Raw genomic sequence first — 14289 nt, forward strand, 5'->3', positions numbered from 1 at the left:
ATCTAAACATTGTTTAGTTTCTCCAGATAGACACCTAAAGTGGACACCTGGGGTTCTAGGGCTAGACAAAGGCCCAGGGGACATGACGATACTTGGTCAAGCGTGCACTGATTTCTGTGAATACCCTGTCATACCGTGCAGGTCCTACTGATGGACATTGAATGGATTTTTGATGTCATACATCACTACTCCAGCAGATATACACACAGACTGATAGATATACAGAAAAACATACACACAGAGAGATACACGTACTGTAAAATCTTCGTTTCCTCTGTGTCTTTCTCCAGTCGACTGATATTTACGTCTTTTGTATATATAGTCTTGGGTCAAAGGCTCGCGACTAGTGATGTCCCGAACTGTTCGCCAGCGAATAGTTCCCGGCGAACATCGCTTGTTCGCGTTCGCCACGGATGGCGAACATATACGCTGCTCGGTCCGCCCCCTATTCGTCATCATTGAGTAAACTTTGACCCTGTACCTCACAGTCAGCAGACACATTCCAGTCAATCAGCAGCCGACCCTCCCTCACAGACCCTCCCACCTCCTGGACATCATCCATTTTACATTCATTGTGAAGCTGCATTCTTTGTGAGAGGAGGGACAGTGTAGCTGCTGCTGATTTGATAGGGAAATTGATAGCTAGGCTAGTGTATTCAGTGTCCACTACAGTCCTGAAGGACTCATCTGATCTCTGCTGTAAGGACCGTACCCCAAAAAGCCCTTTTTAGGGCTAGAACATCAGTCTGCATTTTTTTTTCTGTGTAATGTAATTGCAGTTGCCTGCCTGCCAGCCTGTGTGTCAGTCTCACAGCATATACTGTGCCCACTTGCCCAGTGCCACCACTCACTCACTGGTGTCACAATAGCTTGCATTTAAAAAAAACAAATTTTTTGACTGTAATATAATAGCAGTCAGTTTCCTTCACTAGTGTTCGTTTCAGGACCTGCCCAGTGCCACCACTCACTCACTGGTGTCACAATAGCTTGCATTTAAAAAAAAAATACTTTTTTGACTGTAATATAATAGCAGTCAGTTCCCTTCACGAGTGTGCGTTTCAGGGCCTGCCCAGTGCCACCACTCACTCACTGGTGTCCCAATAGCTTGCATTTAAAAAAAACTAAACTTTTTGGACTGTAATATAATAGCAGTCAGTTTCCTTCACGAGTATGCGTTTCAGGGCCTGCCAGGGCACAGTGTCACACCAGTGCAACTCATATCTGGTGTAACAGGAGTGTACATTTTAAAAAAAAAATACAATTTTGACTGTAATAGATTGAATAGCAGTTGTCTGCCAGCGTGTGTGTCAGGCTCACAGCATATACTGTGCCCACTTGCCCAGTGCCACCACTCATATCTGGTGTCACAATAGCTTTCATTTAACCAAAAAAAACTTTTTGGACTGTAATATAATAGCAGTCAGTTTCCTTCATGCGTGTGCGTTTCAGGGCCTGCCCAGTGCCACCACTCACTCACTGGTGTCACAATAGCTTGCATTTAAAAAAAAAAATTTTTGACTGTAATATAATAGCAATCAGTTTCCTTCACGAGTGTGCATTTCATGGCCTGCCCAGTGCCACCACTCACTCACTGGTGTCCCAATAGCTTGCATTTAAAAAAAAAAACTTTTTTGACTGTAATATAATAGCAGTCAGTTTCCTTCACGCGTGTGCGTTTCAGGGCCCAGGTGCCCAGTGCCACCACTCACTCACTGGTGTCCCAATATCTTGCATTTACAAAAAACTAAACTTTTTGGACTGTAATATAATAGCAGTCAGTTTCCTTCACAAGTGTGCATTTCAGGGCCTGCCAGGGCACAGTGTCACACCAGTGAAACTCATATCTGGTGTAACAGTAGTGTACATTTAAAAAAAAAAATTGACTGTAATAGATTGAATAGCAGTTAGTTGTCTACTAGCATGTGTGTCAGGCTCACAGCGTATACTGTGCCCACTTGCCCAGTGCCACCACTCATATCTGGTGTCACAATAGCTTGCATTTAAAAAAAACTAAACTTTTTGGACTGTAATATAATAGCAGTCAGTTTCCATCACGAGTGTGCATTTCAGGGCCTGCCCAGTGCCACCACTCACTCATATCTGGTGTCCCAATAGCTTGCATTTAAAAAAAACAAAACTTTTTTTGGCTGTAATATAATAGCAGTCAGTTTCCTTCATGCGTGTGCGTTTCAGGGCCTGCCAGGGCACAGTGTCACACCAGTGCAACTCATATCTGGTGTAACAGTAGTGTACATTTAAAAAAAAATAAAAAATGTGACTGTAATAGATTGAATAGCAGTTAGTTGTCTGCCAGCGTGTGTGTCAGGCTCACAGCGTATACTGTGCCCACTTGCCCAGTGCCACCACTCATATCTGGTGTCACAATAGCTTTCATTTAACCAAAAAAAACTTTTTGGACTGTAATATAATAGCAGTCAGTTTCCTTCATGCGTGTGCGTTTCAGGGCCTGCCCAGTGCCACCACTCACTCACTGGTGTCACAATAGCTTGCATTTAAAAAAAAATAATAATTTTTGACTGTAATATAATAGCAATCAGTTTCCTTCACGAGTGTGCATTTCAGGGCCTGCCCAGTGCCACCACTCACTCACTGGTGTCCCAATAGCTTGCATTTAAAAAAACGAAACATTTTGGACGGTAATATAATAGCAGTCAGTTTCCTTCACGAGTGTGCATTTTAGGGCCTGCCTAGTGCCACCACTCACTCACTGGTGTCCCAATAGCTTGCATTTAAAAAAAAAAACTTTTTTGACTGTAATATAATAGCAGTCAGTTTCCTTCACGCGTGTGCGTTTCAGGGCCCAGGTGCCCAGTGCCACCACTCACTCACTGGTGTCCCAATATCTTGCATTTACAAAAAACTAAACTTTTTGGACTGTAATATAATAGCAGTCAGTTTCCTTCATGCGTGTGCGTTTCAGGGCCTGCCAGGGCACAGTGTCACACCAGTGCAACTCATATCTGGTGTAACAGTAGTGTACATTTAAAAAAAAAATAAAAATACAATTTTGACTGTAATAGATTGAATAGCAGTTAGTTGTCTACCAGCATGTGTGTCAGGCTCACAGCGTATACTGTGCCCACTTGCCCAGTGCCACCACTCATATCTGGTGTCACAATAGCTTGCATTTAAAAAACTAAACTTTTTGGACTGTAATATAATAGCAGTCAGTTTCCATCACGAGTGTGCGTTTCAGGGCCTGCCCAGTGCCACCACTCACTCATATCTGGTGTCCCAATAGCTTGCATTTAAAAAACTAAACTTTGACTGTAATATAATAGCAGTTAGTTTCCTTCACGAGTGTGCGTTTCAGGGCCTGCCCAGTGCCACCACTCACTCACTGGTGTCACAATAGCTTGCATTTAAAAAAAAACAAAAAACTTTTTGACTGTAATATAATAGCAGTCAGTTTCCTTCACTAGTGTGCATTTCAGGGCCTGCCCAGTGCCACCACTCAGTCATATGTGGTGTCCCAATAGCTTGCATGTAAAAAATACTAAACTTTTTTGACTGTAATATAATAGCAGTCAGTTTCCTTCATGCGTGTGCGTTTCAGGGCCTGCCAGGGCACAGTGTCACACCAGTGCAACTCATATCTGGTGTAACAGTAGTGTACATTTAAAAAAAAAAAAAAATACAATTTTGACTGTAATAGATTGAATAGCAGTTAGTTGTCTACCAGCATGTGTGTCAGGCTCACAGCGTATACTGTGCCTACTTGCCCAGTGCCACCACTCATATCTGGTGTCACAATAGCTTGCATTTAAAAAACTAAACTTTTTGGACTGTAATATAATAGCAGTCAGTTTCCATCACGAGTGTGCGTTTCAGGGCCTGCCCAGTGCCACCACTCACTCATATCTGGTGTCCCAATAGCTTGCATTTAAAAAACTAAACTTTGACTGTAATATAATAGCAGTTAGTTTCCTTCACGAGTGTGCGTTTCAGGGCCTGCCCAGTGCCACCACTCACTCACTGGTGTCACAATAGCTTGCATTTAAAAAAAAACAAAAAACTTTTTGACTGTAATATAATAGCAGTCAGTTTCCTTCACTAGTGTGCATTTCAGGGCCTGCCCAGTGCCACCACTCAGTCATATGTGGTGTCCCAATAGCTTGCATGTAAAAAATACTAAACTTTTTTGACTGTAATATAATAGCAGTCAGTTTCCTTCACGCGTGTGAATTTTGACTGTAATAGATTGAATAGCAGTTAGTTGTCTGCCAGCGTGTGTGTCAGGCTCACAGCGTGTACTGTGCCCACTAGCCCAGTGCCACCACTCATATCTGGTGTCCCAATAGTTTGCATTTAAAAAAAACAAAAAACTTTTTTGACTTCAATATAATAGCAGTCAGTTTCCTTCAAGCATGTGCGTTTCAGGGCCTGCCAGGGCACAGTGTCACACCAGTGCAACTCATATCTGGTGTAACAGTAGTGTACATTTAAAAAAAAATTTGTCTGCAAGCGTGTGTGTCAGGCCTACAGCGTCTACTCTGCCAACTTCTGCTACTGCACAGTGCCACTCATATCTGTTGTCACAGTAGCTTGCACGCATAGTACCACTAATCGAAAAAAAAATGACAGGCAGGGGCCGTCGTGGTTGTGGTGCTGTGATTCCCTTTAGCCCTAGAATAATGCCCAGTGTTCAGAGGCCACGTACCCTGAACTTGAAAAGTTCTGAGGACATAGTTGACTGGCTAACACAGGACACCCAATCTTCTACAGCTTCCGCTCGGAACCTTGATGCACCATCCTCCTCCAGCTTAGCTTCGGGCACCTCTCAAGTTACCACTCGCCCGCCTGCCGCCACCACCAACACTAGCACCACAGCCGCTTCACTTGATCTGTCAGAGGAGTTATTTACACATCATTTGGAAGAAATGAGTGATGCGCAACCATTATTGCCAGAGGATGTAGATAACAGGGAAATGTCTCAGTCAGGCAGCATTACACACATGAACGTACGGTGTGATGATGATGATGTTGTACCCGCTGCTGCTTCCTTTGCTGAGTTGTCAGATACAAGTGAAGCAGTTGATGATGACGATTCGTCCCTGGGTGTCACGTGGGTGCTCGCTAGAAGAGAAGAAGAACAGGGGGAAAGTTCAGATGGGGAGACAGAGAGGAGGAGGAGGAGGAGACGAGTTGGAAGCACGGGGAGGTCGTCGCTAGTGGCACAGTCAGACAGCATGCATTGGCACCCGGGGTCAGCCAGACAGCACGCCAATCAACGCATGCTGTTGCCACCACCAGAATGCCGTCATTGCAGAGCTCAGCAGTGTGGCATTTTGTTTGTGTGTCTGCCTCTGACAACAGCGATGCCATTTGCAACCTGTGCCAAAAGAAACTGAGTCGTGGGAAGTCCAACACCCACCTAGGTACAACTGCTTTGCGAAGGCACATGATTGCACATCACAAACGCCTATGGGATCAACACATGAGTACAAGCAGCACACAAACTCAAAGCCGCCATCCTCCTCCTGGTCCAGCATCTTCAGCCACATTAACCACTGCTGTCCTCCTTGCCCCCTCTCAACCATCCGCCCCTCCGTCTCTCGCCTTGAGCAGTTCCTGCTCATCTGCCCACAGTCAGGTGTCTGTCAAGGACATGTTTGAGCGTAAGAAGCCAATGTCACAAAGTCACCCCCTTGCCCGGCGTCTGACAGCTGGCTTGACTGAACTCTTAGCCCGCCAGCTTTTACCATACAAGCTGGTGGAGTCTGAGGCGTTCAAAAAATTTGTAGCTATTGGGACACCGCAGTGGAAGGTACCCGGCCGAAATTTCTTTGCACAAAAGACAATCCCCAACCTGTACTCAATTGTGCAAAAGGAAGTAATGGCATGTCTGGCACACAGTGTTGTGGCAAGGGTCCATCTGACCACTGATACCTGGTCTGCAAAGCATGGTCAGGGCAGGTATATCACCTACACTGCGCATTGGGTAAACCTGCTGACGGCTGCCAAGCATGGAATGCGTGGCTCTGCAGAGGAGTTGGTGACACCGCCACGACTTGCAGGCAGGCCTGCTGCCACCTCCTCTACTCCTCCTACACCATCCTCTTTCATAACCTCCTCGGCTGAGTCCACTTCTGCTGCTGCGTCTTGCTCCACATCAACGGCACCCCCCCCAGCTCCCCAGGTACTGTTCCACATCCCGGATATGGCAGTGTCACGCCGTCTTGGGGTTGACTTGCCTGAAAGCAGACAGTCACACCGGACCAGCACTCCTGTCCGCCCTGAACGCACAGGTGGATCAGTGGCTGACTCCGCACCAACTGGAGATGAGCAAAGTGGTTTGTGACAAGAAGAAATTTGTTGGCGGCATTGCATTTGGGCAAGTTGACACATGTGCCGTGCATGGCACATGTGTGTAATCTGATCATACAACGTTTTGTGCATAAGTACCCAGGCTTACAGGACGTCCTTAAGCAGGCCAGGAAGGTGTGTGGCCATTTCAGGCGCTCCTACACGGCCATGGCGCACTTTCCTGATATATAACGGCGAAACAACATGCCAGTGAGGCGCTTGATTTGCGATAGCCCGACACGTCGGAATTCAACACTCCTAATGTTCGACCGCCTGCTCCAACAAGAAAAAGCCGTTAACGAGTATTTGTATGACCGGGGTGCTAGGACAGCCTCTGCGGAGCTGGGAATTTTTTTGCCACGTTACTGGACGCTCATGCGCAATGCCTGTAGGCTCATGCGTCCTTTTGAGGAGGTGACAAACCTAGTCAGTCACACCAAAGGCACCATCAGCGACATCATACCATTTGTTTTCTTCCTGGAGCGTGCCCTGCGAAGAGTGCTGGATCAGGCCGTAGATGAGCGTGAAGAGGAAGAGTTGTGGTCACCATCTCCACCAGAAACAGCCTTATCAGCATCGCTTGCTGGACCTGCGGCAATGCTGGAAGAGGATTGTGAGGAAGAGGAGTCAGAGGAGGAATGTGGCTTTGAGGAGGAGGAAGACCAACCACAACAGGCATCCCAGGGTGCTCGTTGTCACCTATCTGGTACCCGTGGTGTTGTACGTGGCTGGGGAGAAGAACATACCTTCAGAGAGATCACTGAGGACGAGGAACAGGACATGAGTAGCTCGGCATCCAACCTTGCAAATGGGGTCTTTCATGCTGTCGTGCCTGTTGAGGGACCCTCGTATAAAAAGGCTGAAGGAGAACGACCTGTACTGGGTGTCCACACTACTAGACCCCCGGTATAAGCAGAAAGTGCCTGAAATGTTATCGAATTACGGCAAGTCGGAAAGGATGCAGCAGTTCCAAAATCAATTAAAAAGTATGCTTTAAACAGCGTATAAGGGTGATGTCACAGCACAATGGGCTTTTATAAGAAACTCACCTTCGTCCACATCAAAGATGGCGGCAACGTGTGTGCGAGTCACGTCATAGAGGTCAGAGAAAGCCAATTACAGCATAAGGAGGGTTATTTAAACCCAAATTACCTTTTGGTCAGTGCCCTGTTGTGGTTTCAACTAGTTTGTTATCCGAGACTGTGTTCCTGATCGTTTTTTTCTGGTATTTGACTTTGTTGGCTTTGTTTTGACTTTCCTGATTTCTGGTAACCTTAACTTTTGGCTTTCTCCATCATTGTGTCTCTTTCTGTGTTCCTGACCTTGGCAAGTATTTTGACTATTCTCAGGTACGTTAAGTCCGGCCATTCTAAGGCCATTCTAAGGTCCGGTTAGACGTTGTCCTTAGTCATAGGTGTGATACTATTCTGCGTGCTGGATCAACAGTTATCCTGACAACTGCTCAGTGAAATGATGGCACCAGGAGACTCCAGAAATTATAACCAGTTAAATTAGATGAAGCAGATACAGTGCCTACATTGTCCCTTTAAATGCCCCCTGGGTGAATAAATGCTTTGTTTTTATACTGCTTGGAAGTTCCTATTTTCCACTGCAGTAGGGCTATACGGCCACTGACGGGTGCATAAATATTCAAGAATGTTTACATATCCATAGATGTTTACAAAGTAAACCAAGAAAGTGAAAAAAAACTCTGATATATTGGGTATCAATAAACTTGTAGAAATGTAATTGCAAAAAATGGAAATATATTCTAAAGTAGAATTAAGTTTCAGATTGAAAATGTAAAGTGGTCTATTGTATTTTGTTCTTTCAATTCTACTCCTGTACTCCTATGTCTTTGTAGCAGGGGAATGGAAAGGCTGGCAAAGTAAAAAAAAAAAATATCAGCAAAATGTCCTCTTTGTCTGTAGTGGAAGACCACTGTACGTTTCCACGTAGATCATTACCTAGTGCGCTACCCATAAAGACAGACTCAAAGTAGTTTGAATTCTTGAGATATTGATAACGCAATCACATCTTTAGCTTGTTTATCACATGAGTCATATCAGGCTCAGTTTCAGGATTTGGGTGTAAGCAGATGTTAAATGATGCATTAAATGAAAACGCCTTTTTTTATAGGAGAATATAAAATTTTTCACAAAAAAAGTATTCTCATAAAAACATAATTTACAGTTTGGGGAAATCAAACTGGTTCTTCCTCAGGAGAAGGAAATAGCTTGTGTATAAAAGCTGAAGAGTCAAAGACATTTTAACACAATCCATTGATTTATTGGTGAAGTCAGTTTGGACATCTGCTAACAATACAACATGTCTGGAGTCAAGGGTGGACACCACCAACAACAACACTGCAAGGACCCCTGCAAGGACCCCTGCAAGGACCCATGCCCGAACCCCTGCAAGGACCCATGCCTGAACCCCTGCAAGGACCCATGCCTGAACCCCTGCAAGGACCCATGCCAGAACCCCTGCAAGGACCCATGCCTGAACCCCTGCAAGGACCCATGCCTGAACCCCTGCAAGGACCCATGCCAAGACCCCTGCAAGGACCCATGCCAAAAGCTGGACCCATGCAAAGATCGTGAGTAGCAATTTATCTACTCGAACACCTCTGTTAAACTCACATTTGCCTAGTATAAAGAATAATAATATAAAAAATGTATACCAACATCATAGTAACCCCTAGATATATCTAGAAACATTTTCATAGTCGTTTACCAAATTTGGGTGAAAACCCAAATGATCCGAACATTTTGAATATAGAAAATCTATGATATGGTTAATCTTAGCCATACTTGTTTATGAGTTTTATTATTCCCAGTTGTATGCCAGTTGTGATCACAGTTATTCAGCATTGAAACTAATTAGGATGACTCCGTAATTCACTTAGGAGACTACACACAGTCAAAAAAAATAAGAACCATTTCAAGAGATTGTGTTGTATTTGTTAAAAGGAATGGGATTTATTTACGTAGATCAAATGTCATGATAATTGTGTTACTAACAGACTTAGTCACTAAGTTATAAATTTATCTGACATTTTAGGGTCAAGTAGGAGAATTCTCCATGTTAGCTAAGTTTCCAGACAGTTATTTTCGATGCACTTTGAATTCTTGACAATCCATCCTTTAATGAATAACCCTGGGTTGCTTTCTAAATTAATCATAAGATTTCAAAAAAAGCATAGTTTCCTTGTGGTTTGATTAATTTAATTACCAGCTTTGATTGACACACTGGGTCAATTCAGTAACATTTGTTTATAAGTCGCCAACTCAAAAGAACATATTCTGGTTCACTGGAAAGTTCTTAAAACCTAAAAAAAAAATGTTAATATTATTTCACCTAAATGTTTAGGCTACAAGTGATATATTAACGATGTGCTATTATTTTAGCATGCAAGCCGGTGCAGTGCTATGATCCGAAACCACAATGCCATAAGCCCGGTAAGTTTCATCTTTCGTGAGTTACCAGACTCAACAAGCTGTTTTCCTGGAAACATATTGTTTCATTAACCACAAACGAAAAATTGATAGGCAACACCTGAAAAGTGCTGCCCTGCGGTATAAAGCAATCTAATGCTGCAGCCATGAAATCTAGTCATTAGAGAAAAAGAACTCCTGTATTGTATGAATTCCGTACATGCTTTACATTTTGTAGCAGTACTTATCTAAACATTTTCTATATTACTGTCTATGATAACGTCTACACAGATTCCAGAGCTTATTGCAATCATTACATTATACAGCAGAAAGAATTGAGTCTTTTAGCCATAACAATTATCTTTCCATTTTATTTTTCTCACTTTCTAAGTCTTTAATTCCCAGTTCTATCTTTACTCCCTATAATTCCTTACTCCCTTTCCACTCCTTGACTTTGTTCTTCTGCTCCTTCCAGACATTTCAATGAAAATAGATTTCTTTTATAATCACATAACAGTAAAACAATATCACAGTGTTTGTTGGACATATAATGCTAAAGAATATACCATTATTATTATTATTTTGTTATTTATATAGTGCCAACAAATTCCGTAGCGCTGTACAATGGGTGGACTAACAGACACATAATTGAGATCAGACCACTGGACGTACAGGAACAGAGGGGGTTGAGAGCCCTGCTCAAGGAGCTTACATGCTAGAGGGAGTGGGGTATAGTGACACAAAGGGTTAAAGTAGGGGAATTAAATAGTTTGTTATTGTTATTGTTATTAAGTGCTTGGTAGGTCATTTTTGACAGTTGCAGGAGAGGAGTCATGGGGTGGGGGATGAGAAGCCTGCTGACAGTTTAATTGATACGCTTTAATGAAGAAGTGAGTTTTCAAAGATTTTTTGAAGGAGTGGAGGCTGGGTGAAAGTCTGATTGAGGAGGGAAGGGAGTTCCACAGAATAGGTGCAGCCCTGGAGAAGTCTTGAAGGCGAGCATCAGAGGTGGGGATCCAGGCAGTGGATAGGCGTAGGTCTTGGGCTGAGCGCAGGGGTCTCGACGGGACATATTTGTGTATGAGGGAGGATAGGTACGTTGGAGCAGCATTATGTAGGGATTTGTAAGCAAGCGCCAGAATTTTGAATTGGGCCCTATATCTAACTGGAAGCCAATGCAGGGACTGGCAGAGCGTGGAGGCGTGGGAGGCGCGACCGGACAAGAAAGTAAGCCTCGCAGCCGCATTCATTATAGATTGCAGCGGTGCAAGCTGGGAACATGTAAGACCGGTGGTAAGGGGATTGCAGTAGTCGAGGCATGAGAGAACAACAGCATGAACCAGTACCTTAGCCGCGTCCGGCGTTAGATATGGGCGGATGCGCGCTATGTTCTTGAGTTGGAAGCGACAGGATTTGACAATTGATTGGACATGGGGAGTAAAAGAGAGGTCAGAATCGAAGGGTACCCCTAGGCAGCGAGCCTGTGAGGTAGAGGTGATAGTAGCGCCATTGACTTGGATGGAGACAGACACAGGAGTAGCAGCACTTGAGGGAGGAAAAACTAGAAGTTCTGTTTTGGACAGGTTGAGTTTAAGGAGGTGAGCAGCCATCCAGTTGGAAATAGCAGAGAGGCAGTCAGAAACACGAGTCAAGGTGGGCAGAGAGAGATCAGGGGAGGACAGGTAGATTTGGTGTCATCTGCATATAAATGATATTGGAAGCCAAAGGAGCTGATGAGTTTACCAAGGGAGGCAGTATAGATAGAGAACAAAAGGGGGCCGAGGACAGAACCTTGGGGGATGCCGACAGAGAGGGGTTGGGGAGAAGAGGCAGAACCAGAGAAAGAAATACTGAAAGAGCGCTGGGAGAGGTAGGAGGAGCACCACGAGAGAGCAGTATCCTGTAGACCAAAGTTATAAAGAATGTGAAGAAACTGTTGATGATCAACAGTTTCAAAGGCGGCAGAAAGATCAAGGAGGATTAGGATAGAGTATTGGCCGTGAGATTTAGCAGCAATTAAATCGTTGGATACTTTGGTCACAGCAGTTTCGACAGAGTGACCAGCGCAGAATCCAGACTGAAGGGGGTCAAGCAGAGAGTTGGATTCGAGAAAGTCTGTCAATCTGGCGTACACAACTCTCTCGAGGATCTTGGAGGCAAATGGCAGTAGTGAGATAGGGCAGTAGTTGAATGGGGAGTTGGGATCAAGGTTGGGCTTTTTCAGAATCGGGGTTACGGTTGCATGTTTGAAGGGTGCCAGAGGAAAGGGAGAGATTGAAAATGCTAGCGAGAGGAAGAGCAAGAGAGGGAGACAAAGTGCGGATGAGATGCGAGGGAATAGGATCGAGGGAGCAGGTGGTGGGGCAGGAGGACAGGAGCAGATATCATGATATCATTATGAGCCTAGCTGTATGTACCAATTTAATTTCTTTACCGAGTTAAAGCGGATCTACCACTCCACTATTTCATAAATATATATTCATTAAAATTCCAACGCAATCCACAGATACCATAAGACAAAATATGGACTACTTTGTCTTGTGGTAAGACCTGAGGCCGACAAAAGGCAGAGCTCCATTTCCAACTTCTGTCCAATCCCTGCAGCCATCACAAATGATCACTGTGGGATTTAGGCTCTGTCTATGAAGGATCTTGTGGTCTTACATAATCCTCCATAAACCTCAATGTTGTACTCTTATGCATGAGCAAGTGTATAACACGGACATGGCTCCTGGCAGGATCTGAAGAGGAAAACAGGATGAAGATTGCAGCACCCCCGAGGGATAGCATGTGGTAAATAAAATCTACCTCCCCTGCTTCTCACTGCCACCAGACTCACATCGATCTGGCAGCTTTGGGGAAATTGGCAACCAATGCAAAGACCTCTGAAAATGACAGATCCAGTTTAACATTATTCCCATTATTTTTAGTATTTATTATTATTACTTTATTATTAGTTTATTATTTATATAGCGCCATCAAATCCCTTAGCGCTGTACATTGGGTGGAATTTATGCACTGTGGATCACGCCTCCAATACATAGCACTTAGTGATATTAATAAGTATGATAACTGACTGCTCAGTCTATTCAAAGGATCTGTCATTCACAATCTAGTTTATTTGAGATAAGTTTATGCATCAGTTCAACTAACTTAGGCAGCCATTGGTTGACATAAGCTGTAATTTTACAGCAAAATCTTGTAACCCCTTAACTGGTATAGGTGTAGCTATGAGGGGTTTTCATAGACAGGAAACACAAACTCATTAGCTGTTCCAAGTAGAGCTCCTCGGTTACCATATTTGAGGGATAGTTGTTGTTTCTAAATTTGTTTAACTAAGGTTTGAAAGTGCTGTCCAACAGTCTGTAGAATCCACGTGCCCCCGGTGTGAAATCAATTACAGGAGTTCTGCCTAAAAAAATTAGAATTCATGTGTCCTGCAAAAACATGCAATTTGACAACCCCATTACCTTCATGCTCTTATGGAACCTGTTCATAATTGTTCTAGTGCTTCTGGAGATTAGTTTTAAAATGGGCTTCCACCCACCATGACATATAGTAGTGAATGTAATAAATAGATGAACAATTAAACATGTAAATAAAAAAGATTCTCACTGTAACCTGCTCTTGTTGTGTATACACAGATCCCTGCAACCCATGCCCACCCGACCCTTGCCAGACCCAGTATGGATACAGAAAGTGACGCTTCGTATCGAATGGAAGCATCTCATCAGAGGAACAATACCTCCCTGTAACGGCTTTGCATTTTAAGAAATATTCACTATTTGTCAATGTGTCCAAAACCTACGCAATCCCTGGCAATGCATGTAATCACAGCTCATTCTTCTGAAATTCTTCATTAAACTTGCTGAATACCATCCACTGAGTCCTCGTTTTTTTTACATACCATACGAAGACAAATGTGCACAACGTGGAGGAGAGATCAGTAATAAGTAGCAATAATCTCTGGTTTGTAGAATCAATTTGAATCATGAAACACAGTGGTTCAAAGTGGTAATTTCGGTTGCATACACTAGGTATACAAATAACAAATCATAGAACATGATATATAATACATAAGCACATTAATTAGGTAGAACTGGGGGAAAAAAAACAATCAAATGAAAAAAATGAAAGCAGTAATATATAAATCAGTAGCCAATAATGTAAAATGAAAAAAGAAAAGTGACATTTGAAATTGAAAATGTAATGATAAAAATGTGATTCAGACATTGTTAAGTTGCCACACAAAATAAAAGGGTATATTATTGCTATCCGAAACAAAATTTGATGCATTTTGAATGATAATACTTCACGACTATCAGCATTTAGAGGCTTGGTTTTCACTTCCCAGCCAATTCTTGATCAAACTCTCTTACATCCAATAGTGGGAATCTACCTTAGATGATACACTAGTAACAGAGCGATGGGCAGACGGACAACATGCACACACTCCAACCTCTTCATTGTCCTCCAAGAATAGACAGTTATAAGCCAGCAGTATTACGAAACAACCATACTTAAA

General features: G+C 43.4%; 1 protein-coding gene across 1 annotated transcript; it reads left to right on the forward strand.

Moving 5' to 3' along the window:
- The first annotated feature begins 8610 nt into the window (after nt 1-8610).
- On the forward strand, nt 8611-13642 carry LOC134575452 (cornifin-like). The gene is made up of 2 exons (XM_063434750.1): nt 8611-8926; nt 13409-13642. The coding sequence occupies exons 1-2, from the start codon at nt 8656-8658 to the stop codon at nt 13465-13467; spliced, it is 330 nt and encodes a 109-aa protein (XP_063290820.1). The 5' UTR covers nt 8611-8655; the 3' UTR covers nt 13468-13642.
- Nucleotides 13643-14289: the final 647 nt, after the last annotated feature.

Source organism: Pelobates fuscus, chromosome 10 (assembly GCF_036172605.1).
Source record: "Pelobates fuscus isolate aPelFus1 chromosome 10, aPelFus1.pri, whole genome shotgun sequence".
NCBI classification, from domain to species: Eukaryota; Metazoa; Chordata; class Amphibia; order Anura; family Pelobatidae; genus Pelobates; species Pelobates fuscus.

Excerpts from the sequence above, each read along its gene's own strand:
- LOC134575452 (XM_063434750.1), top strand. The coding sequence starts at position 8,656 with ATGTCTGGAGTCAAGGGTGGACACCACCAACAACAACACTGCAAGGAC. Across the intron at positions 8,927-13,408 it reads GCTGGACCCATGCAAAGATC|ATCCCTGCAACCCATGCCCA; the intron begins GTGAGTAGCAAT and ends GTGTATACACAG.